The 27776-nt window shown below is 37.6% G+C and overlaps 1 protein-coding gene across 8 annotated transcripts in view; it reads right to left on the bottom strand.

The window, feature by feature from the left end:
• The window catches only part of LOC126291762 (YLP motif-containing protein 1-like), a 362461-nt gene that overhangs the window by 135929 nt on the left and 198756 nt on the right, over window positions 1-27776 (bottom strand). For 7 of the 8 annotated variants that reach the window (XR_007551862.1, XR_007551863.1, XR_007551864.1 and 4 more), the window contains exon 16: window positions 13639-13740. The exons of the other annotated variant lie outside the window; for it this stretch is intronic. Coding sequence is in view for 4 of the 7 variants with exons in the window: in XM_049985443.1 (XP_049841400.1) it covers window positions 13639-13740 (102 nt within the window). In the remaining 3 variants the exon portion in view is untranslated. The remainder of the gene's footprint in view (window positions 1-13638; window positions 13741-27776) is intronic. 8 annotated transcript variants of the gene reach the window in all.

Below are 27776 nucleotides of genomic sequence, written 5' to 3'. Positions count from 1 at the left end.
TTTGCTGTTGTCTCACTCTAGTTTCGTAGTTTATTAGGCAGACAGGATTTAAATGAGATAGCAGCAAATACGAAATAATTCAAGGCAAAATGTTTATATTCGTATCATTCTTATGGTGATGAGAATACTGCATGTGATTCACAATTCAATTCATAAAAGTTCCAATTAGCAACCATCTCCTCTCAGAGGTAGGAAAAAATTCAGAACGTAGAGTTGGTCATACTGAAAAACATGCCAAACAGTCTTGCCAGTCAGATTTTTGTAGTACATTGAAATGCTCCTACATTCGAAGATGAACAATACGGAATTTGTATCTACTTCATTGGATAATGTATGAAAATGCAGTGGTCAAAACTCAGGCCGGAGAAAAAAGCTTGTGTTCCATCACTTTACTTTTTTGACACAGAGGTTTTTATCTTTGTGCCTGCAAAGCATGCCTGTGTAGTGCAACATGTATTTGACGGCAGAGGTTAGTTGTGGTGGCACCTACCAACATTTTTCAGAAGTTCCGCTTACTTCGCACTCGATTCTAAGTCACAGGTGGTTTTTTGGATTACAAAAACTGGAGAAAATGTGCGGCTTAGATTCGAGTAAATACGGTAGTTAAATTTAGTTATATACAGGTCCTACTGATAAAAATAATATGCTTACATACATATCACCTGTAACAGTAGTATCCAGATGTCTCAGGGATCCTATATCAACCCCAACTGCACACACCCCTCACCATTACAGAGCCTGCAGCCGCTTGAACAGTCTCCTGCTGACATGCAGGGTCCATGGATTCATGAGCTTGTCTCCATACCTGTACACGTCCATCTGCTCAATACAATTTGAAATGAGACTACTCTGACCAAGGAAAATGTTTCCAGTCATAAACTGTCCAATGTCATTGTTGACGTGCCCAAGTGAGGCATAATGCTTTGTGTCATGCAGTCACCAAGGATACACGAGTGAACCTTCAGTTCCAAAAGCCATATCCATGATGTTTCATCGAATGGTTCGCACACTGACACTTGTTGCTGGCCCAGCACTGAGGTCTGCAGCAATTTACAAAATGGTTGCACTTCTGTCCTGCTGAACAATTCTCTTCAGTCGCCATCGGTCCCATTCTTCCAGCACCTTTTTCCAGCCACAGTGATGTCGGAGATTTAATATTTTACTGGATTCCTGATATTCATGGTACACTCATGAAATGGTCGTACGGCAAAATCCCCACTTCATCGCTACCTCAGGGGTGCTGTGTCCCATCGCTAGTGCACTGACAACAACACCTTGTTCAAACTCACTCACATCTTGCTAACCTGCCATTGTAGCAACAGTAACCAATCTAAGAACTGTGCCAGACACTTGCTGTCTTATATAGGCGTTGCCAACCGCAGTGCCGTATTCTGCTAGTTTACATGTCTCTGTATTTGAATATGCATGACTATACCAGTTTCTTTGACATTTTAGTGTATTAGTATCATACTTCTTCATAAATATTTGATAAGTAGAAACGCAAAATAGTAACAAACATTATAGAAATACACTGTAAAATACTGGCTACACACATACTAAACTGGAAATCTATTGATCACTTTCAACAAAGTCCTTATAAAACTCTTCTGCTCCTTCTGGTACATTAAAATGTAGCATAAGTTTTTAAGACATACTTCTTCTTTTCATTACTGACCATGTTGTTCTTTTCTAAGATGGTTACTTTCCTCACTACCTGGCAGCAACTTCTGGATTTCTGTATCTCAATCTTTACAGGACTTCCATATCAGTGTCTTCTTCTTCGACTTTAAAAACCATCACTCACTATGCAGTTATTTTGAAAGATATCTTAGATTGTAGGGCTTTTAGTGTACTGGTCTTCAGAGCCTTTGATTACCTTCTTTATTTAGTTCTTGATTATGCCATATTGTTCCTGCTCTTTACAGTAATCAGTTGGTGAAAGTACAGTATTCAGTTGGTGAAAGAATATCTTCCTTTTTTTTAGTAGGCTTTTACCACTCTACAAACACATTATGAGGAAGCATATAGTTGTGACCATGAATAAGGGAATATAGTGTTAGCTTACTGAATTTTCTGCTCTCATTCATGAAGGCCATTAGTGTGCACACCATTACTGTATTTTTATTTTGATTGGTACAGGGGATAGAAAATATATGAATTTCATTTGGACCATTTTCTGGCTGGGGCACCCAAGGTTCTGAAAAAATCCAATCGAGCAGAGGTATGTCACTGCATTCTTTCAGTTCTCCTGCTTCAAGTCAAATATAAAAAGTAATCTTTTTCTTTGTCTGTGCTTGGGAATGAACCATGATGCACAAGTTGTACAACCAATCCTGTTTTGAATAGAATAATTCACCTACAGAGACTTTAGGTACTGGCTGGTTCTGTTGCATATTGAAACATATTAATCACATTTGGATTTTTCTCCTTCGTTATTGCATAGAACTTCTTTGTACAAAGTATGTGTAACTCGTGGTTTGCTATTATTTGATTCTTCTCCCCCAGCTCTTCTTCCTTTTTTAATTTCAGTAGACTACTCTTGTATGTTGAGCATTGTATCTGTATGGGGAGTTTTAAATGACAAATTAACACATTAACTGCAACGATTCCCATTTAGGGACCGGATAGTTTTTGCCCCATCAGTTGGCAGCAGAGTCTTTGTTTTAATGCTGAATAGCTTGTAACATTGGCAACAGTCTAACTGAAGAGAGTGACAGAGCAGAATCAAAATATTGCATTTGGTTTCTTGTGTAAAGTTGAATAAACCATAAACTGGATGGTAAGTCTTGTAATATGAATATCATTTTCAATTGTATTATTTTTGCATTACCTTTATTATTCCATCAAATAATGTGATAATATAGTAAATTTGTAGCTTACAGTAGCTCACAAATGTTTCTTTGTTCATTTATTATTAGTAAATATTGTTTACATGTTTCAAAAGGATACTCATTTGGGGATCGTGGCTGATACGAAGTACTTTCATACAATCATAATCATTGTATGGTTTTTTTTTTTTAATATGGAAACCAGAAAGTTCCTCACACTAACTGAAGTATACCGACACGGGGGAGGGGGGAAAAAAAACACCCCACCAATAACAACAACAACAACAACAACAACAACAACTACATGGCGCAAACAATCAAAGAAGTGTGACTTGAAAATGGTTAAAATAGTTTCCGATTGGCAAAAAGTTGAGCCTGATTACGAAAAGACATATTTGGGCATAATGACGATATAAACAGAGCTATGGAAAAAGTAACTTCTCTCAAAGTAAAATCAGTTTTCGAAATGCTATTTGACCAGGAAATAACGAATTTCACTGTCAAAGAAAGTGTCAGATACATTGCACAGAATTAACAGGCATGGGTTTACATTTTCGGCAGTGTCTTTGAAAATTTGTAGACTTTTTATGCCTTACAGGATACCATTCTTTGCCTCAGGAGCAAATGTATTGGTGCGAAGATGAAGACTTCGACATTAGAAGTGTCAGAAAATGTTTCTTCAGAAACAGGTATTTAGAAATAAAGAAAAATTTACACTTCAACGACGATTCTTAACTGGTAGATGATAATTTGGCAGCCACAGATTTCAAGATATGCCCTTCATTGACAAAATGAATTGTAGCTATATGGTGTTTTTTCAAAACATATAAAACAATTTATTCAGGGTAAACCCATACGTTTTGAGTTCAAACAGTGGACTATGTGCTGCGCAGAAACAGGATACTGTGCAGAAACAGGATACTGCTTTCATACAGAATTGTACACTGGGAAAAGGAATGATGCCAATGATGTGCAAGGTCTAGGTGCATCAGTTAAAATGAGCAAAATATCTGTGGTGAACAATCCCTCTAACCACATTTTCTGTTTTGATAATTTTTTCACTGGTTTTGATCTAATGAAAACCTTAACAGACTGAAATGTAGCGGCAACAGGAACAGTTTGATCAAACCGGATAAATAAATGCCCTCTCAAGTCAGATAATGAATTTAGAGAGGAACCTCATGGAGCTATGGATTACAGATTTGATGTAAAAACAAAATACTCTGTGCTACATGGAAAAATAATAAATGGGTATGAGTCTTGTCAAACCATCAAGGTATATATCCAGAGAAGAATGTAAGTAGATGGTCCAGATTGGAGAAAAAAAATATGAAAATACCCCAGCCTCTCTGTATAGATCTCTACAATAAATTCATGGGTGGGGTGGACAAACTTGACTGGTATATAAATAAATATAGAATAAAAATATTTGGAAAGAAATGGTATTTTCCTATATTCATAAACATCATTGATACTGCAGTAGTGAATGCTTATGTATTATACTGTCATGCAAAAAGCAATACACCCCTTTTAGAGTTTAGGAGGCAAATAACTAGAGGCTGCCTACAAACACAGACTATTTATAATCCTAAAAGTCTTGGTAGACCATCACTGCAGAAAAAGACCCAGAAACGTGTTCCAAAAACAGTGAGAAAAAATCCATTGGGACATAATCTAGAAAGAACCTGCGAAGGAAAACAAAGAAAATATCTGATATGCAAGAGGAACATACGAAAACAATGAAGAAAATGTAATGTAGGCTTACATGTGGAATGTCTGGAACATGAAATATAATGTAATTTATGTCTGAATAATTAAAAATAAACAGAACTGTAAAATATTACACAAATAAAATTTGTTTCCATTATTCCTTTTATTTCATGACATATGCCACGATCCCCATTTGAGGCGTTCTGAAAAAAACTGCTACACTTTTGAAAAACAAATTCTGTACATAGAAGTGGTATGTCAGATTCAAATCTCTTACACATATAAACAGAATTTCTCACAAAAAAAAAAAAAAAAAAAAAAAAAAAAAAAAAAAAAAAAAAAAAAAGGCAGTTAAAGGTTTAAAGCAACTATTGAAAATATGTTGGTACTTAAATAAAGAGGAAGCAGGAAGGCCTAACAATTCCTCTTTTTTACAGAAATGTTTCCATATATTGACTGTATTCAGCTCAGATAGTAAACATTCTCTTTCAGAATTTGTCCTTGAATAATGGCTCTCTCTACACCTGTATGTTATGATACCTTTCTTCATAGCTTGTACAAATTCCTTGTTCTTAGTAGTGCTGCGCTCTCCCCATCCATTTTCAGTCAATAACTTCTCCATTACATGAAATTGATTGACCAAATTTGAGTGGCTCTCTTTGGACATCCCTAATGTTACTTAAAATAATGCGACATACACAAGTACTGTCTGGGCATCTTTATTCCTTATGCTGTACTTCTTTGAAACAGTATTCTCCTCTTTTGCTCCATCCTTGATGGTCCTGCATTTTGGTGATGTGATTACCATGTATTATAATAATAATTTGTCCTGGTCCATTTTGTTTAAGCTATTCACACGATGATGAACATTGTGATATCATCAAAAGCGAGATCAGCTGCTCTGTATTCCTTAACACCCCCCCCCCCCCCCCCCCCTTCCGTAAGAATTTTGGGTTCACTGGTAAGTGAACAGGCAATAGCTGGACTTTCAACTACTTGATCAATCAGTTACATGTATACCATTTTCTGAATCACTTGTGTTAACCTCCATTTTATAGTTTAACAGCCTACTCTTTTAGTGCAAACTTGTCTCTGACAAAGCTGGCTCGAGCTCAGGCAAACTGTCTTTGTGTAAATCTCTTAATTTATTTCTACTGCAACAACATGTGAAAAAGATAAGTTGCTACCCACCATATAGCAGACATCCTGAGTTGCAGATAGACACAACAAAGAGACTGTCAGAGAATGAGCTTTTGGACAACAAGGCCTTCGTCGGAGATAGAACATATACACATACACTCACGCAAACGCAACTCCCACACACTCATATTCTACCTCTGACGAAGACCTTCTTGGCCAAAAGCTCATTTCCTGACAATCTTTTTATATTGCTTATCTGCAACTCAGCATCTCCACTATATGATGAGTAGCAACTATCCTTTTCATAATATTATTACATTCCGTCCTGGATTTTCCATTGTTTTATTTATTTTATTTCTATTGTTAGTTCTGGCGGCAAGTCTTTGCCAACAGTTTATATTATCTCTCTCTCTCTCTCTCTATAAAACTCTCCCCCATTGTCATTGACAATCACATCCCACATTGTTACTAATGCCCTACACTGTTATTCTACTTTACACACGCAAAAAAGTTTGTGTTTATCAATTTATGCTTTAACTGGCTGAGAGCAAATATAGAGTTTTGCAAAAACTTATAGTTTATCCTGTAAGAACAACAAATATTGTTTCAACAGGTCACACATGGCAACAAGCTTTACTTATAACTACAAAAGCCTGAATTTTGAAAAACTGCAAATTTATCAGCTTTTTGAAAAAAAATGCTCCTAAATTCTTAGTTTGTTTACATATACAAGAAAATTAATTTTATCAGAAATTACTTACGAAAGAAGGTGAGGAAATAACAATTACAAAATACACTGGAAATGAGTTAAATCAATCAAAGATATTCCATAGCTGACAGGCTATATTTAATGGATAATATCTTTGCACATATGCATGTTTTTAATCTGCTCTTTTAAGGATTTGTATATTAACCCTGCCCCACCACAAAGCTGGTTAACTGTCAACATACTTTGGGGACGTGAAATATAAGATTATCCAATGCGATGGAATATTCAAAACTTGTGTTTACTTTTCACAGTGGTACAGGACCTTCAGACATACGAAAATATTTTAATCTGTTGTATTTATTTAATAAGGTTTTCCTTAAAACGAATTTACAGACTGTGTATTTCTTTACCACCACCACCACCACCACCATCCAGGTTAGTACAATATTTAGTAGCTACTGCCTATTTTTGTCACTACCTCCTAGCTAGTTCTGTGTCCAGTAGCTTCTGCTGTATTACATGTCAATGATTCTACACCTGCCCATTTTTAGGCAGGTGCACCAGAGTCTTTTAGCTGATTTGCAGTCTCTTACAATAAATCAAACTAGCTCATTAAACCTTTCCTTTCCTTCATTGGCTGCATAGAAAATAACTATTTTTTTCTTGATTCCATTAAAAGGTTTCCCTGATATTTCCAGGTTTTGCCACATTGAAATTCCAAATTTCCCTACATATTATTTTGCTAGTTCTCATGGTCGCAAATATTTTTAAGATGTCATGTCACTTATTAGAGTTTATTCCAAGGTCAGCTCGGGTTGAAAACAATATATATACATAACTGATGATTTTGTGATTGTTCAAGAAATGTTGTTCAATAGTAGTATTTTGTAAGACAGTGAACATGGTTAATTTTTAAATAGGCATCCCATTGCTAGCATCATCAACAGACATTATTCTGTGCCATGATGTGTTACAGTGTGGTGTAAGAAATGTTGACAGGAATGCACATTGAACGGTTGTCACTGGAATGTGATGTCAATAGACTGACAGGAACGAAACATCATGGTTCAAAATAAAAATTCTTCACACTACAATAATGGTTAACTTTAAGAACGACAGTACATAGCCTTGATGGAACAACAGGCATTACAACAATTCGATACACTTCTTCATTTATTCTTATGCAACCCCAGAACAGACTGTTAGACTGTTTCACAAGCAGAATCTCATTCGTCCACGAACTGTTTCACACCAGCCACCCCCACCCCCACTTCCAAGGGTCTCTCAGAATTCTTAGTTTCTTTCTGAAGCCAGTTGCCTGAGACTTCAGTCATGTGTGCGAGTTGCGTTTGCGTGCGTGTGTGTGTGTGTGTGTGTGTGTGTGTGTGTGTGTGTGTGTGTGTGTGTGTGGTGCCTATCGGCGACTCAGCATCTCTGCTATATGGTGAACAACTCCTTTCCTTCTCGTAATATTGTATGTTTATTACAATTGATCTTAATCATTTCAAACATGTACACCACTTGTACAGAAACTGGACGAAACAATTCTGTATATATTGTTTTGTTACAGCCCACATGAGACCCTAGGCCACTAGCAGTTGTGAAGTTTCAGAAACAATAGACTATCACAGGGGTGGCCACAAGGAGGCTCGCAAATCTCATGCAGGTCATCAGATGAAGTATGTAAACAAGTAAATTACAAAAATAATAAAATTTTAAAAAGTAAAAAAAAGAAAAATACTTATATAAAGCTGTGTCCACGCCGGACGCATTGCGCAAGAAATGCATGGTGCAGAACAGTGTTGAAAAGCACACAGCAGTGCAGGTTGGAGCAGACTGTTCATATACTGTGATTTAAAATAGTTGTCACTTGATGTTTAAGCCCCAAAGTAGAAGTACTGTCGCATCAGCTACAGTCTGCAAGCAGCTGCCACAGCACACTGCTCCCCAAAATGATCGAAAATCGATTTTAAGCCTGTATCTTCCACAAAAATCCCAAATGCACAAGGGATGTAGGTCTCTATAATATCTCTCAGCATGTCAAAAACCTGTTCATAATATTAGTTAGAGGAACAGTTACATAATTTTTTTTTTTTGAAACAGATTGAATTTTCTCATTCACAGACAGCTGATCACATCATATCTCAAACACTACTGCTTTCACAGCAACACTTTTTCCATTTCCAAAATACAGCGCTCAACAACAAGTCATTTAAAATTTCAGTACCGCACTGCGTTTACAATATGTAGGCTTCTGAAAACTGCATTTTTTTCCCGACTGTATCAGCATGTAATGTGCAAAAAGTATGAAGTTTAAAGTCTCTTTCTCCTACAAAAGTAATGTAAAAGTTCTGAAATTTATGTATATTATTGCTCCCGGTGGTCTCTCAAAACACCTCAAAAATCTTTTCTTAATTTTAATTAGGGCCAGTGTTATGTTTTGTTATTGAAATAGGAGACATTTTCGTGTCAGGAAGAGTTTCGTTCTATCACTGTAAATCTCGCAAAGTATTATATACATGAAATAATGTCATGGCATCTACAAAAAACAACATTTATTTCAAATGCTGTCCAGCTTTCCATAAGGAGAAGATGGGAGGAGGCATAACAGTATTCCTTAGTTTCTGAACAGAAAACAGAAATTGATCATAGTAGTGTCACAAACACATGATTTAATGGAAGTAAGACGTTTGTTAAAGTACACTACAAACTACTTTACAGTCAGGCAACATGAATTATCAATGTTCCTGCTTGCAGTGACAGATATTATCAAGTCTTCGAAGCACTGTTGTAACACACAATTATTCCATGCTTCCTGTACAACTCCTTTTACATGATCCACTGCTTTTGCCAGTCTTCTGTTATCACTTTTTCAGCTAAAGGATGTCCCATAAAGAACACAATTTTTAAATTGACCACATCTTCAGTTTGCTGTGCTGCCAGACCTGAAATTTAAGTGACTGTCATCTACTGATACTGCCATTACTGACTGTCATTCTCAATTGGCATTTGTGCATATTATTATCAGCTAAAAATGGAGTGATACATGATGGCTCAAACACATCCAGATTTTGAAATTGCATTTCATGTATGGTGAATGCTACGCATTGACTATTTGAAGACTTAGTGCAATTTTTGGTACGTGAAATGTGCTCAGCGTGTCAACACTGCAGTGATATGTAAGCAAATTGGAAGATACAGGATCGACAGTTAATGTCTGATCCACTTGGACATCCTCGTTCTTGTCAATTGGTAGGGAATGTTGCTCTCGTCAGTGAGAATGTCACTACGAGTCCAATGAGTTGACTTGCCACTGTCCACAACAATTAGCCGTTCCAAGAAGCAGTTTTCATTGAATTTTAACAAATGACCTGCATTTGCATCCTTTTACAATCCAACTAACATAAGAGCTGAAGTCAATGGATCACTTGAAGCGTCGAATATTTGACGACTGGGTATTCACAAAACAGGAATTCGATAGCGATTTTCATAAGAAAATAATCTTTAGTGATGAGGCACACTTCCAGCTTAACGGTTGTATGAATAAACAAACTTGGTGGATCAGGAGCACAGAGTATCCTCGCATAGTCCTTGAGAAGATCTAGTGAAATATTTCACTAAAATTTTCATTCACTGTTTTAATTTCGTTAAGTGTTCCAATGGCCGCTCGAATTTTTGGTTTTAGCTAAGAAATTGCATGAAGTTTTGGTGGTATTAGTATTAGTTGTGGTTTAGTAGTAGTAGTAGTAGTAGTAGTAGTAGTAGTAGTAATGAAAGTTGTTGCTTTCTTAGTAGAGAGAGAGAATTTAGAGACCACTATTTTAGTTCTTTAAATAGATGTATTCTTGTAATTGAACTTAGGTAAAAATCAAACAATGGAAAATCCAGGATTTTGTTGTTGTGGCTATCGCGACTCAGCATCTCCGCTATATGAACTTAGGTAACATACACGTTTAGCTTTTTCAGTAACTGTTAAAATTTTACCATGAGCGAGAAGTGTGGGCTTTGTCATAGGTTTGTCAGTAGTGGGTGATGGTGTGAGATTTGTTCTAAGTATTTTCATTTGGGAGGGGGAGGGGGATGCAGTGGGGAAGCCAGTGGACATTCTAGTGAGTAGTAGAAATAAGTTGATAGTGGAGCAGGAGCATAAGGTCTGTGCCCTACAGTTGCACATACAAGATGCAAAGGAGAAACTAGATCGTTTGAGGGGTGTTAAGGGTGGTGGGGAATGGGAACTGGCACTTGGTAAGCAGTCAACTAGGAGGAGGAGATATTCGACAGTTGTACTTTGTGAATGTGTAATAGATTTGACCAACTGTCAGCTGAGAGGAGAGGAGCCTCTTGTAGATGCAGGTGTAGGAAACATGCAGCAGTCCTCAGCAGTCCAGAATCCTAGGTCAGTTGAAAATTCTAACAGAAAGAAGAAGTTCGCACAGTAGAGATTTGGGCCAGCACTCTCAATCCCAACCCGTTGCCACAAGCACATTATCCCTGTGGGAGGCCCCAAGTGATAGACATGCCCATTACACCCACTCAGCACTTCCTACTCCAGTCCTGTCACAGGCTTACCCTACTTCACAAGGGCCCAGGCCACCTGTCAAAGCAGCCATGCCATTTACCAGCTCTGCTGCAACCACAGCACAGCTTTTTATGTCAGTATGACTACAAACTAGTTGTCCACCAGGATGAATGGCCACTGCCAAATCACGACCAAGAGCAAAGTAGACAACCCTGTGGCACAACATACAGCTGAACATAACAAGCTGCTTGATTTCAATGGCTGTTTCACTACTCGAACCATCTAGATCCCTCCCCTCCATCACCAGCTTTTCCGATACGTGCAGATGGGAGTTATCAACACATTATCTGCTCCTATAATTATACTGTCCTCAACCTGCAGTAACACTGTGTCCCCACACCCTCAACCTAACAGTTTCTACCTCATCTGTGCTCTCAACTCCTCCCCATTCTTGTTTCCCAGCCTCTTTGTTTGCTGCCCTCTGATTCTGCCCCTGCCTCCACTTTTCTCTGCTCCTATTCTTTTCGCTGCCATTTTACCTATCTCCCTGCCTCACAACCTACTGACACTGCACCTGTTGGTCTTCTAGTCTCTGCACATTCTCCCCCACCTCTACCCCCCACCCCCGTAAAGTACTATCCCTTCCCCACCCCTTCCAGACTACTGCTGCCACCTCACATGATAATTTCTTTCTGGCCCCAGCTGCCAGAGTTGGCAGTCAAGTCTGCACGAGGTGTGCTTGATTGTGTGCATGAAAGGCATGTGTCTCTCTGATTCTCTTTTGCTGAGGAAGGCTGTGGCCAAGTGCTTTGTGTACGTGTTTTTTAACTGTGTCTGTCTGCAACTTAGTGTCTCTTCTTTATGGTAAACAGCAATCTACCTTTTCCTACATTGTCAAAAATACACTGGGATATTTATAGTTTTGTTAGTGGTGAGTGTGACAAGACATTCTGTGAAATATTACTAAACGTCATCCCTGAAAACTATCCCTAGAATGTATAGTTCAGAAAAAAACATTTATACATTCATCAAACTAGAAAGAAAAACAATAATGTCTACCTCAATGAGGAACTTAAAACTTTCAGCTTAGAACAGGAGCGTGTAGAGGAAAATGGCTCACATTTAAAAGAATACTGATAATGCACTGGACAGATTTGCACCATGTAGGACAGTTCATAATGGAAGAGAACCTCCATGGTATACAGTCACTGTAAATCAGCTTCTAAAGAAAAGAGATTACTGCATAACAGATATAAAACAAAGCGTAGGGCTGCAGATAGAGTGAAGCTGAATGAAATGCATTTGGCTGTCAAGAGAGCAATGTGTGATGCCTTTAATGCACTGTAGCAGAACATTGTCACTTGATCTTTCACAGGAACTAAAGAAATCATGATCATATGTAAAAGCTGTTAGTGGCACCAAAGTTAGTGTCCAGTCCTTAGTGAATGAGACAAGAACTGAAACTGAGGGTAGCAAAGCAAAAGTTGAAATGCTTAATTCTGTTTTCAAATGTGCTTTTACACAGCAAAACACAGGAGCATTGCCCCCAATTTAATTCTCTTACCACTGAAAAGATGACTAAAATAGATATCAGTGAAAGTGGCATCGGAAAACAGATCAAATCATTAAAATTAAAGAAAGCCCCATGGCCTGATGGAATCGCTATCAGATTATATACCCAATTCACATCTGAGGTATCTCCTCTGTTACTGTAAGCTCTTGAACAAAAAAATTGTGCCCAGCAGTTAGAAGAAAGCACAGGTCACACCTGTCTACAAGAAAGGTAGCACAAGTAATTCACAAACTTCCATCCAATACCCTTGATGAACATTTGTTGTAGCATCTTAGAACGTATTTTGAGCTCGAATCTGATTTTTTATTGTAAACTGTTCCAATTTCACGTAATGGGTTGCTTAATTTCAAGACATCACAGTAACTCTGACATTTCCAAAACTATAGGCAGTTCATCACAAGGCTAACAAATGAGGCTATGAGACATGCAAAAAATCAACCCTTTTTTCTTTAACAACATGTGAGAAAGCTTGGGGAGCAGCCAGCGTGCGTATACTACCATTCTTGCACTGTGGCAAGTCTGCCACGGCCATGCTGAAGCACATGAAAGATATTTTGACAGACCAAGCGTGCAGCTCAGTGTAGGATAGCACTCTGTGAAGGTCAACCAATCGGAACACAGGGATAGAGTCATCCAGCACTTAGGACGAGAATGCATTTCTGTACAAGAGCCAAGTTACCTTGTGCAAGCTCTCCAACTGCTGCTGCAGTAGTACTACACATAAAATAATGGTGCACCAACAATGTGGCTGCCTTCATGTTCAATCGAACACCAATGTCGATTACTTTGCCATTCTGAGCCAGGCATATGTGGAAACACATCTCCTGCCACTCAGTCCTCTAAGAACTCATCAATTACACAGAACTTTATAATACCCACACTAATGTCACTGCTACTGACAACTTTACTAAATTTTATGATCACTGCAAACATTACAGGTACCTCAGTGGATGGTAAATGTCTTAAATGTTCATTATTTTGGTTCAGACACAAGGTCTACCCTCAATATTTTAACCTTTCACAGACTAGCTAGGAGTAACACCTATTTTACAATCTTTTAATTTATCACAACAGATACAGCACTTATCCAAGTATGGATCCACAGCATCTAGTCCATACTACCCATCAGCTCACTTATAAAGAAATACCTTTCACTAACCTGTCATTGTCGAAAGAGTTCAGTGGCATTCTGTCTCGACTGTCATATCCACGACTGCCTCCCTTTGGTCCCCAACGATCACTGCTATTACTGAATCTGTTTCTGTGGAGACATTGTATTTGCTAATTTACACATGAATGTGCAACACATATTGGGCCTCATCTTATTACAATGGGGCCCACGATCAACTAGAAACTTCAAAATAATAAATGTAAAATTATGACACTACAGAAAAACTAAATAATAAATTAGGAAAAAGTAGTCATAAGCCAAATGTGAAGCAGAGAAAGCAAAGTGTGTCTTAAGTGCTAGATATTAAAGTTAGACAAAAAATAAAAGTGCAAAACTAAACTACAAGAAGCATGTGAAACAACAGAAAACAAATGGCAATTGTGATACAGAGTTACCACTGTCTCATGTGCAGAGGATCCCTTTGTTCACTGAAAATAAAAACGGAGCTAATTCCCCTAAGTGTCTCTACCAGTGTTGAGAACTTAACACATTAGGCTCAATAAAAGAGTTTTAAAATAAAATGGGCAAGACACAGAGTTCAATTTAAATTGAATGTTATTCAAATTATTCATAAAAGCAGCTTGAGATATATACAGAAAAAAAAGTTTATCGCAATCTTCATAACACAAAAGGCAAAGAAATTAATATTTTGGGGCGATGCCTGTAAAAATACAGATGCAATTAGCCTGTCTGGAAGTTCAATGCCTGTAATTCGATGGGCATAGTTTCTCTATGTTCCCTATTGTTCCTCTGTGCCCAAGATTGTACAGACATGCTGAACAGTTTGTGTGTGTGTGTGTGTGTGTGTGTGTGTGTGTGTGTGTGTGTGTGTGTGTGTGTGTGTGTACTCGCGCACGTGCGTGTGTGTGTTTAACGGGTTTCTACCATGCACGCTCGCAGTTGTGTCAAAGTAGCAAGACACATTTTGAGCAATGACAAAATTACTTGGTGTTATCTCAAGATTTTAACTACAATGATACTTATTACTTGGAAGATGATGTTGCAAATGACCCTCAAGATGACATAGAGTATTTTCAAGAAGAATTTCCAAGAGTTTAGCTAAATAATGTTGGAAAATGAATAGTAGTTGTTTTAATCCCTATTTCAGTTGAAAGCACTTTAGTTTGTAATTCGGAGGCAATTTTATGTTCGAATATGACTTTTTATGGTAGAATGAGAAGAGGACTTGCTTCACAGGCAAGTCATTATTCCCCTGAGATGAACAATGGAAGAGTGCAGAATGCTGAGGGTGAGGACAAGCTGTGAGGAAAGCTGGATGATCACTGATAAAGTGACACATCCTGATGTGCTTTCGTAACAATACAGATGGTGCAGTCTAAATTGAAATGAAAATAGTGCACTTCCATATTTTTGACTAAACATCCTAACAAATTCTGTAATGAGAAACTTAGGAAATAATTGATCTGTATGCCCCACAGACCATAAGGGCCCTACAGATCTATCACTGAAATGAGAGTTGGTTGATTGATTGGGCTGGTCCAGATTTTATCATATGGAACAAATTGTGCAACTCCTATTGGACAGGTATGCAGGATGGAACAATGAAAATATTGTAAAAAAGAACAGACTGCTACTCAGCATATAGCGAAGACATTTAGTCACACGCATGCACAACAAAACGAATATTTTTGTTGTGCTTCTCTGTGACTCAACATCTCCACTATATAGTGAGTAGCAATCTATCCTTATCATAATACTATCAATCTTAAAATTCAATTTTTAAATAACTTTTTTGTTATATATTCAGAAATTCTTTTACAGAATGTTAAGAGTGCTTGTGATGGAGGACTGGAATTTATACTAGGAAAAGGCAGAGAAGGAAAAATAGTAGGTGAATATGGACAGGGGGGAAAAAAAGAAAGAGGAAGCGCCCTGGTAAAGTTTTGCACAAAGCATAATTTAATCATCACTAACACATGGTTCAAGAATCATAAAAGAAAGTCGTACACATGGAAGAGACCTGGAGATGCCACAAAGTTTCAGATTGAATCTGTGATGGTTGTACAGAGATTTAGGAACCATATATTAATTTGTAACGCATTTCCAGGGGCAGATGGGAACTCTGACCACAATTCCATGGTTATGAACTTTAGATTAAAACTGAAGAAATTGGAAAAAGGTAAGAAATTAAGGAGGTGGGACCTGGATAAGTTGACACAACTGGAGGTGTTGAGAGTTTCACAGGAAGCATTAGGTAACGACTGACTAGAACAAGGGAAAGGAATATAGCAGAAGACAAATCGGTAACTTTGAGAGATGAAATAGTGGAGACAGCAGAGGATCAAATAGGTAAAAGGACAAGGCCTAGTAGGAATCCATGCATAACACAAGAGATACAGAATTTAACTGGTGTAAGGAGAAAATTCAAATGTCTAAACAATTAGATTGACAGGAAGTGCAAAATGGCTACACAGGAACAGCTAGATGACAAATTTAAGGCTTTACAAGCATATTTCACTGGGCAAAAGATGGATACTGCCTACAGAAGCAGCTGTATGAATATCAAGAGCGCAGATGGAAAACCAGTCCTAAGCAAAGAAGAGAAAGCTGAAAGGTGGAAAGAGTATATAAAGGGTCCTTACAAGGGAGATGAACTTCAACGTAATATTATAGAAAGGGATGCAGACATAGATGAAGATGGAGAAGTACGATACTATGAGAAGAATCTGAGAAAGCTCTGAAAGATCTAAGTTGAAACAATGCCCCAGGAGTATATAACTTTCCATCAAAACTACTGATAGCCTTGGGAAAGACAGCCATGAGAAAACTCTTCTATCTGGCATGCCAGATGTACAAGACAGGCGAAATACCCTCAGACTTCAAGAAGAATGTGGCAATTCCAACCCCAAAGAAAGCAGTAGCTGATAGATGTGAAAATTACTGAGCTATCAGTTTAATAAGTCATGGTTGCAAGATACTAACATGAATTATTTACAGAAGAATGGAAAAACTGGTAGAAACCGACCTAGGGGAAGAACAGTTTGGATTTCTGAGAACTGTAGAAACACGCAAGGCAAAGCTGACCCTATGACTCATCTAAGAAGACAGTTTAAGGAAAGGCAAACCTACATTTTTAGCATTTATAGATTTAGAGAAAGTTTTTAACAATGTTGACCAGAATAGTCTATTTTAAATTCTGAAGTTAGCAGGTGTCAAATACAATGAGGGAAATGATATTTACAACTTGTACAGAAACCAGACAGCAGTAATTAAGAGTTGAGGGGCATGAAAGGGAAGTAGTGGTTGAGAATGGAATTAGACAGGATTGTAGCCTACCCCTAACATTATTGAAACCGAGCACTGAACAAGCAGTAAAGAAAACAAAACAAAAATTTTAGTAGGTAGAAGAAATAAAAAGAAATAAAAAATTTGAGGTTTGCTGATGAGATTTTAATTCTGTCAGAGGCAGAAAAGGACTTGAAAGAGCAGTTGAAGAGAATAGACAGTGTTTTGAAAAGAGGATATAAGATGAACGTCAACAAAAGCAAAATAAGAACAATGGATCCCCCCCCCCCCCCCCCAATCAGTCTACTGACTGGTTTGATGCGGCCCGCCACGAATTCCTTTCCTGTGCTAACCTCTTCATCTCAGAGTAGCACTTGCAACCTACGTCCTCAATTATTTGCTTGACGTATTCCAATCTCTGTCTAGTACCATGCAAGTCATTCCCTCATGTCTTAGCAGATGTCCTATCATCCTGTCCCTTCTCCTTATCAGTGTTTTCCACATATTCCTTTCCTCTCAGATTCTGCGTAGAACCTCCTCATTCCTTACCTTATCAGTCCACCTAATTTTCAACATTCGTCTATAGCACCACATCTCAAATGCTTCGATTCTCTTCTGTTCCGGTATTCCCACAGTCCATGTTTCACTATCATACAATACTGTACTCCAGATGTACATCCTCAGAAATTTCTTCCTCAAATTAAGGCCGGTATTTGATATTAGTAGATTTCTCTTGGGCAGAAACGCCTTTTTTGCCATAGCGAGTCTGCTTTTGATGTCCTCCTTTATCCGTCCTTCATTGGTTATTTTACTGCCTAGGTAGCAGAATTCCTTAACTTCATTGACTTCGTGACCATCAATCCTGATGTTAAGTTTCTCGCTGTTCTCATTTCTACTACTTCTCGGTACCTTCGTCTTTCTCTGATTTACTCTCAAACCATACTGTGTACTCATTAGACTGTTCATTCCGTTCAGCAGATCATTTAATTCTTCTTCACTTTCACTCAGGATAGCAATGTCATCAGCGAATCGTATCATTGATATCCTTTCACCTTGTATTTTAATTCCACTCCTGAACATTTCTTTTATTTCCATCATTGCTTCCTCGATGTATAGATTGAAGAGTAGGGGCGAAAGGCTACAACCTTGTCTTACTCCCTTCTTAATACAAGCACTTCGTTCTTGATCGTCCACTCTTATTATTCCCTCTTGGTTGTTGTACATATTGTATATGACCCGTCTCTCCCTATAGCTTACCCTTACTTTTTTCAGAATCTCGAACAGCTTGCACCATTTCATATTGTTGAACGCTTTTTCCAGGTCGACAAATCCTATGAACGTGTCTTGATTTTTCTTTAGCCTTGCTTCCATTATTAGCCGTAACATCAGAATTGCCTCTCTCATGCCTTTACTTTTCCTAAAGCCAAACTGGTCGTCACCTAGCGCATTCTCAATTTTCTTTTCCATTCTTCTGTATATTATTCTTGTAAGCAGCTTCGATGCATGTGCTGTTAAGCTGATTGTGCGATAATTCTCACACTTGTCAGCTCTTGCCATCTTCGGAATTGTGTGGATGATGCTTTTCCAAAAGTCAGATGGTATGTCGCCAGACTCATATATTCTACACACCAACGTGAATAGTCGTTTTGTTGCCACTTCCTCTAATGATTTTAGAAATTCTGATGGAATGTTATCTATCCCTTCTGCCGTATTTCACCGTAAGTCCTCCAAAGCTCTTTTAAATTCCGATTCTAATACTGGATCCCCTATCTCTTCTAAATCGACTCCTGTTTCTTCTTCTATCACATCAGACAAATCTTTACCCTCATAGAGGCTTTCAATGTATTCTTTCCACCTATCTGCTCTCTCCTCTGCAGTTAACAGTGGAATTCCCGTTGCACTCTTAATGTTACCACCGTTTCTTTTAATGTCACCAAAGGTTGTTTTGACTTTCCTGTATGCTGAGTCTGTCCTTGCGACAATCATATCTTTTTCGATGTCTTCACATTTTTCCTGCAGCCATTTCATCTTAGCTTCCCTGCACTTCCTATTTATTTAATTCCTCAGAAACTTGTATTTCTGTATTCCTGATTTTCCCATAACATGTTTGTACTTCCTCCTTTCATCAATCAACTGAAGTATTTCTTCTGTTACCCATGGTTTCTTCACAGCTACCTTCTTCGTACCTATGTTTTCCTTCCAAACTTCTGTGATGGCCCTTTTTAGAGATGTCCATTCCTCTTCAACTGTGTTGCCTACCGCGCTATTCCTTATTACTGTATCTATAGTGTTAGAGAACTTCAAACGTATCTCGTCATTCCTTAGAACTTCCATATCCCACTTCTTTGCGTATTGATCTTCCTGATTAATGTCTTGAACTTCAGCCTACTCTTCATCACTACTATATTGTGATCTGATGGAACATAGGCAAATTAAAGCATGTGATGCTAAGGGAATCAGATTTCTAAACAAGACATCTGAAGGAGAAGATGAGTTTTGCTAACTGGGCAGAAAAATAACTGATGATGCCCGAAGTAGAGGATATAAAATTTCGACTGGCAGTGACACAAAAAGCATTTCCGATAAAAAGAAATTTGCTAACACATAATACAGATTTAAGAATCAGGAAGTCTTTTCTGAAGGTCTCTGTCTGGAGTGTAGCCATGTATGGAAGTGAAATACAGATGATACAAAGTTTTAAAAAAAGAAAATAGTAGCTTTTGAAATGCAGTGCTTCAGAAGAACACTGAAGGTTAGATAGGTCGATCATGTAACTAACAAGGAAGTACTGAATAGAATTTGGGGAGACAGGATATTTGTGGCACAACTTGACCAAAAGAAGGGATTGGTTGATAGAACACATTCTGAGACATCAAGGGGCTACCAATTTAGTATTTGAGGGAAGTGTGAGGGGTAAAAACTGTAGAGGGAGACCAAGAGATGACTACAGCAATCAGATTCAGGATATAGGTCGCAGTAATTATTTGAAGATGAAGAGGCTTACACAGGATAGAGTAGCATGGAGAGATGCATCACACCAGTCTCTGAATTGAAGACCACCACAACAACAACAACAACAACAACAACACACAGTGCTTCATTAGAAATGCCTTTAGTTTAATTTTAAATATTGGACATGTAGTAAGTGTAGTATTACACCAATGTTAAATACGATCCTCTGAGAGGCTGTTGTTCTGTGATATTTTTGATGTATATCTGATTTCCGTCTGGTACAATAGTTCTGTAACTTTTTGTTGTGTAGTAGTTTGCCTGTTTTCACGAGGGAGTCTAGTGAATGAGATATCTTTGTAGATGAAAAAACTTGGAACATTCAGAAAACAAAGTTCAGTAAAATAAGGTTTACAGGCCTCCATCTTTTTAAGGCTACAAATTATTCTTAGTGCTCTTTTTTGCATTCTAAAATCTTTTAGATTCTGAATTGAGCGTCTCCAGAAACTGATCCCATAGCAAAGCAGTGATTGGAACTGTGCATTGTATACCACAGCATGCGAATGTGCCTTTCCCACATAATTTATTTATATGTGTAGCCCACTGTAAATCTTGCTGACCTCACGGACTCAAAAATTTTGTGACACATGCATCTTCTAGGGAATCATTTTGTAATCATGCTTGAATAGCTGGAGTGCATAAGTAAAATTTTTTTCAGTAACTGAAACATTTTCACTATAATTATTTTATAGAGGTGATTTGTACAGCATTAAGGAATGTTAAGAACTGCATTATGCAACACCACATTATGTGCTGCCACAAAAATACGTCTATGAAGTTAAATTAGGCATAATGTTACATATTTACACCTAATATCAATGGTGGAACAATGTACACCTGATAATGAAAACAATGGAGAGAAAGATAGATGCTACTTACTATGAAGAGGACATGTTACTTACACAAAGCTTTTGGCCACAGCATTCATAAGCACAATAGAAACAGAGAAACATACTCCATTCATACACACAACCACATAGCTCACACATACGTGACCACTAACTCCGGCAGCTGAGGCCATCTGATAACTGTTGTTCCACATCTAATGATTATTATTCCAACGACGCAAATGCATAGCTGAAAAGGTTTTGGAATCTGACGATGGTCTAATTCTACACTGAACTCAATTGTCTCTAATAAAATATACCATTACAGTGTGTACTGCATAATGCAGTTCTTTATATTCACTATACTATAGAATTTCTAAACATGGCTGAAAACATGGTAAAAACAGGCAGGTGTCTCAGCATAGTTTTTCATGTAGCTGCTCAGGACTTAAAGTGATAAACGAGTTGCCATTCTTAAGGATGCAGTTCATCTGTGTAATGGGTATGGACAGAAAAAAGTCTGCCAAATCCACAACAAGTCTGCAGTAAATCGTGGATTTCTTTAAAGAAATCAATTTGTCAATTTTTGTACATGGAGAGGGATGGAAAAAATGCAAGTGTGTTCTCAAAACAGTGTTAACACTCTACCAAGGAACTTGTCACTGTTTATAGATTCCTGTCAATTAACGAAGTTCCTTTTATCGAACTGATATCATTCTGCACCAATTTTAGCCAATGAAATCATTATTCTAGTGCTATATTCTGTCATGTTTCCACTGCAGTCATAAATTACAGTCATTTACATCTTTAAAAACAAGTAACTTCCCTTTTTCATTGTATTTACTCATATCTTACTAAACACTGCACAAAAATTCAGCATACAATTTTATTAACTGTGCTCTTGATGAGTTCCTTGTATGCTAAGTCAGAGATTTACCCTTAAACATAATGAGGCAGAAAGACTTGAGAACAGATTTCTTGCTCAGCAGGGTACTGGCAGATATTGGTACACATGGAAGTCAAGAGTGGAACAAAGACAGCGAAAAGTTGATGTTCCAACAGTTTGTGCATTAAATCCCCCAGTTTCCCCTTTGAACCCATTCAGAAAGATGCCTGCCTATTTTTCTTTTTCAAAATAAACACTCTTACGAGTTAATTTCCCATCCAGTCGGTCCACAAAACTTGAGACATTGTTCACCAAATACTGTTTAACCTATGGCAAGGTAATCAATATGGTAAATCCCAAAAGCTACATGTCAAAACATTTGATTTGTTTGTTTATTATGTGATATGTGAAATAGTGGTCTCAAGATTTACTGACACTACCAAAATGATCCAGAAAATTGGTTCATTTCTCTTGAAAATGCTCCAGACTCTACTGAAAAATTCTGTTTATGCATTTGCTTACAGACAGAAATCAACAAATGTGGCAACTGCCTTGCACAAAACTTGCCAATAGTTAATTCTTTTTGAAAAATGTTATTAATGTTTTTCTTCTACTCTAACTATCATGTTAGTTAGTTACAACATGTTTAATACCCACATATTCTGTAGCAGTTGCAGTTTTGGAACATCTCAAAAATGGAGCAACAAGAAAAGTACAAGATGCCTAAATTCAGCTTCCTACTTCCTAACCGTTCAAACTATGAACTTCTAACCATACATACATTTCAACCACTATACTACCATTCGATATTCACTGACTGTGTGATAAAAAATACAGTGCCTGACAAGAAATGTGGAGCACTACACAGTCGGACGTTAACTGAACTTTATACACATATAGACCATCAGTGGGTATGTAAATAATTAGAGTTTCATTTCTCTGTAGGAGGTAGAACAGCCCTCAGAGTGCATTAGTGTAGTTCAATTATACAATGTATGCTTTCACAGGCAACACTGACTTCATTTGAAACTTACGGGCTGACAGGCGTGGCCAATGTATAAAACTTTCTCCTAATGTTTCACCTTTGACTGTAGCAGACATCTTCAGAGGTAAAGCACCAAACTGCAACCAGAACTCGAAGGAGCGGTGTAGAGGACACCACAGTCCATCACAACATCAACTACGAGATTATCTCTGGTAATGCCAACATTATCAATTGAAAATAATTGATCGTAGTTCTTACAGTGCAACGTTGACATCCACATTTTATCTAACTGAATACCTTCCTCTTTTCTGTTAATCTTATTCCATTGTTTATAAGTCTCAATAGTCTCTACATACATGCACAAATAATAATGTGATGATTTCAGTATGACAGTTGTCTCATTGTACTTTATTTCATAACCACCCTCTTGGTAAACAAGTTCTGCTACAGCCGATTAATCTTTATGCCCCAGATGATGTTCAACCAGACGGGTGTTAACACCTCTTTTTGTGGTACCAGCCCACAGGTACAAGGAATTTGATATATACCCTATGTAGCCAAAGGATGTTGTGTATCTTTTGCCAATCTTAAACATTCTTTCATCTTCCCAGTGGGTCTGAAGGTAGTTTCCATACCATACTTACTCAACACTTTCCCGAAGCAATCTATAACCTAAGTAATGAACAGAAGGAACACTTTCCCCTTGGGTGGCCATTGTTCCTCAGTGATCCTGACTCCCTCGCTATGGCAATGGGATTGATCTATGTCATTGTTAGAATAATCATTCTTCTTGAATGTCAGCTGTAGATGTTCAACCTCTTTTTTTTAAAAAAATAAGTCAGTTCACAATTTTTTTTATACTCTGTCTATCACAGTTTTAATCACATCTCTTTTATGTCTGGGGTGCTGATTGGGATCACAATGAAGGTAACAGTCAGTGTACATGGCTTTTTATATACCCCCTGACCCAATGTCCTGTTCCCTTCATGAAAGTCACATTCAAAAAATTCAGTTGGCTGTTATTCTCAATCTTATAGGAAATTATGTTTTCAGACAGGTACTGTTGAGATGTATGAGGAAAGCATCCAGTTCCTCTGCACAACGTGTCCATGCTATGAAAATACCATCAACATAGTGATAACACCTGTCTGGTCTTTTACTGGCAAGTCTGGAATGCCCATTGCTTAAAGGTCTCCATAAACACATCAGCCATAGCTAGACTAGGAGGACTGCACAAAGCCTCCCTGTCAATCTGTTCACAAAAATCATTTTTGTATTGAAAACAGATTGTGATGAGGCAGTGTGTGGATAACTCCACTGGAAAAATTTCCAGTATGGGTAAGATAGCTTCATCCACCAGAATTGTGGCATATAACGATACAACATCAAAACTAACAGAGATATCACCTGGCCCCACTTGCATTTCTTTTAATTTTTCAATGAAATAATATGAATTTTTAATATGACAGTCAGTTGTAGTTACGGATGGCAAAAGCTACAGCCTTGTAGTAGGCCTCAAAGAAATCTGTGGTTTGTGCATCTTGGGTAATCTATAGAGCCTAGACCGGTATGCTTCCATTTTGTAGAACAGCTTGTTATCAGCTTAAATACTCTGTTTCCATCGTAATTACATCAACAGACTGCTGTGGAACCTGACAGATCCAGGCCTCACTATTTACTATATTACTTTTAGAAGTGTCACAGCAAATGTTTTTCCTTTGGCCAGGTAGAAATTTTGCTGTTATGCCTCTTAAGTTTTTAAAGAATTTTACCTTGCTTAAAAAATTATAGTAGTTGTGGATCCATTCAATGAGAAAATAATTGCCTCTAAAAGTATCCACGGAGGATGCTGTAGCAAATATTGAGGCAGGGTTCTGTCAGCTTTCACAGCAGTGTGCTGATGTAATTAGGATGGAAACAGCTAGAATTTTGCACATATGTAAACCACCTAATAGTAAATTGCCGCAAGCACTAAGGAAGGCTAAAATAATACCAGTGCAGTTAAAAAACATTATTGTTCTTATTGCAGACAAGGGTAATGCCACGGTCATGACGAGGATGGAAGACTATCATAAAAAGGTCAATAATATTTTGGATTCCACCAATTACAAAAATCTCCAGAAGGGTCCAACTAAAAAGATTTTAAAAATCACCAATCAGTTGGTGAATACATCTTCATTCTCCTCTGACAATAAGAAGCTACTCTGTAAAACAGAAGCATACCCGCCTAGGCTCTATGGATTACCTATGGTGCACAAACCACAGGTTCCTTTGATGTTTGCATTTAATTATTTATGTTTTTATATACCTGCTGGAACACCATCTGGCATATATGTCATATTTATGTAATAAAAGGGAAATATTATAAAAATGTCAATGTTGGTTTGTTCAGAATCATTAATCTCCAAAAGTTCTTGAAGGATTGCTTTTAATTTTTGACATGCCATTGAATTCTACTAAAGGTGTGTTTCTTTAACACGTGTATTTTATTAATATACATAATATAGATATAATATACAATGGGAAAACATTATTATAGAAAATCTGAAATGTACCTTTCTGATTTACTTCAAATTTTTACATGTTACAAGAAATGGTTGTCAAACAAGAAAGTTGTATTTATGGCTTGTTGGTTTCAGATTAAACTACGTGTACAGAATCTGAATTTGCAATAACAATAAACAAGACTCTAGGTCGGAAAGGGGGGGGGGGGCAAGATGGGACAGGTGGGTGGGAGGAAATGGACATAGAAAATGGGAAGGAGGGGATGGACAGAGAAAGGGGGAGGAAGTGATGGACTGTGAGAAGGGAGGCACGAGGAGACAGAGACAAATACTGACTGTTACTTTCATTGGGATTCTAACCACCACCCCAGGCAAAACAGAGGTGTGATTAAAACCATGGGAAACAAGGCATGTAAAATTTGGGAACCAACTTATTTAAACAATGAGGATGAACATCTACAGTCGACATTCAAGAAGAATGGTTATTCTAACAAATAGATGGACTGATCACTTTGCCATAGAGAGGGAATCAGGATCACTGAGGAACAATGGGTGCCCAAGGGAAAGTTTTTTTCATTTTGTTCACTAGTAAGATTACAGAAGACACTGGAAAAGTGTTGAGTCAGTATGGTGTGGAAACTGTCTCCAGACTGACTCAGAAGATGAAAGAATGTTTATATGATTGGCCAAAGATACACAGCATCCTTTGCCTACATAGGGTGTACATCAAATTCCTTGTAGCTGCACCACAAAAAGAAATGTTAACAACTGCCTCGTTGAACAAAAGAGGAATTCTGCCTGGGACACATGGATAAGTCAACTGTAGTGGAACATGTTAAACAAGAAAGTGATCATGAAATAAAATTCAATGAGGTGACCATCATATCGAAATCGTTGCATTATCATGCACGCATGCATATGCATGTATAGAGAGACTACAGAGATTTCAAAATACAACATACACAAAAAGAGGAAGCTGTTCGATTAGATAAAATTTGAATGTCAACATTACAATGTAAAAAATAATGATCAATTACTTTCAATCAAGAATATTGGCATTACCAGAGACAATGTCACAGCCAATGTCATGTGATGGATGTGGTGCCCTCTATATTGCATTTATACAATGCTCCCTCGAGTTCTGGTAGCACTACGTTCATGTCATCCTGCACTCAATGTAAAAAGTATCGGCATCTGATGATCCTGAACTGAGTTGCTCACAGCTGTTGTTAAATACTGGTTCAAACTCTGCATGAATGGATGACCACAATTTTTTCCTGCTCTTCATTATAGCAGCCTTCTTCACTTTATCCGAAGCTTCTGCTGTTTGGAAAACATCATCATTTAAGTTGATTGCTTTCAACACCTTCAAAATAGCCTCAGCTGAGTAATTTTCTTGTTCATTCAACAAGCAGGCATATTGATAATGGTATTTAACTGAGGCCAAAATTCTCTGGTCCATGGTCTGAATGAAGACTGTCACATTGCTTGGAAGAATGATAATTGTATACCATCAGATTTTTGAGTTACGTCAGAAGGATGACTGGGTGTACTGTCAGTTATAAGGATAGGCTTCAGTGGAAGCTAATTCTTCTTCAGCTCTTTTCTCACAGGTGATACAAGTGTTTCTTTTTTTCTTCTTTTTGGAACCACCGAGAGAATATTTCTCTGTACATCCATACCTCCTGAGCAAAAATTGCACTAGTAAGGTATTTCTGTTACTGTGTTGAAAACAAATTGTATGTTGAGATATCCCAATCAACGTGAGTGGTAATTTATGCCTCTCATATGCATAACAACATGCCATTAATGTTATACAGTTTCTATTGTTTGTACCCATTGAGCTTCCTTCTTGTACTTGGCAGCTAATGTTTTTAAAGGAATCATCCTACAAAAGAAGCTAGTTTCATCAGCACTGTACAAAGTAACAGCAGTTAAATATTCTCCCTCTATTATCTTCAGTATCATCTTGACAAATTCTTCAGCATCTTTTTTTAATAGTTGAATGATTTTCCTAGATGACTGTCAGCTGCCACACACCATGTCATTTTTTTTCTAGTTTTATACCCTATCACTGATTGCTGCACACACATAACCACCTCCAAGCTGTTTGTTACATGCAACTGTTTTTTCTTTTATTGCCTGGACACTGATTGTAATTGCATTACTGTGTTATTGTATGAACCATCTATTAACAGCTGCATCCAGTTTTTCATTCTCACTCTTCTGTATAATTTTCTGTTTCCCAACACACTCTCCATTTGGGTGTCAAATAACTTCATCTTTCTTTTGATATCATACATAGTTGCTTGTCCAACATCAAATTCAGTAGCAGTGGTTTTCTGCAAAGAACCTCAGTTCAATTTACCTAAAACTTCGAGTTCTGCTTGAGGTCTAGTGAAACGCGTTTCTTTTCAGAAGCCGTGATGCTGAAGTGTAAAGAAGCAACAATTTCAAATACGTATAGCAGCATTTAACATCACAATTAACTACCAACATTGTTGTGCACGGAGCTGTACGTGTGGGCTGGATAACTCAAAGAGGCCAGACTACCGAGGGCTGAATTTGTGAGAGCTCAGTGTATTTCTTATCAACACAGAAATCTCATGAAAGTTGAAAACCTTTTAAGAATAAAACATAAAATGATGTAGACATAAATGGGGGAGGGG

Source organism: Schistocerca gregaria, chromosome 9 (assembly GCF_023897955.1).
Source record: "Schistocerca gregaria isolate iqSchGreg1 chromosome 9, iqSchGreg1.2, whole genome shotgun sequence".
Taxonomy (NCBI): domain Eukaryota; kingdom Metazoa; phylum Arthropoda; class Insecta; order Orthoptera; family Acrididae; genus Schistocerca; species Schistocerca gregaria.
This window is presented reverse-complemented; position numbering and strand designations above follow the sequence as displayed.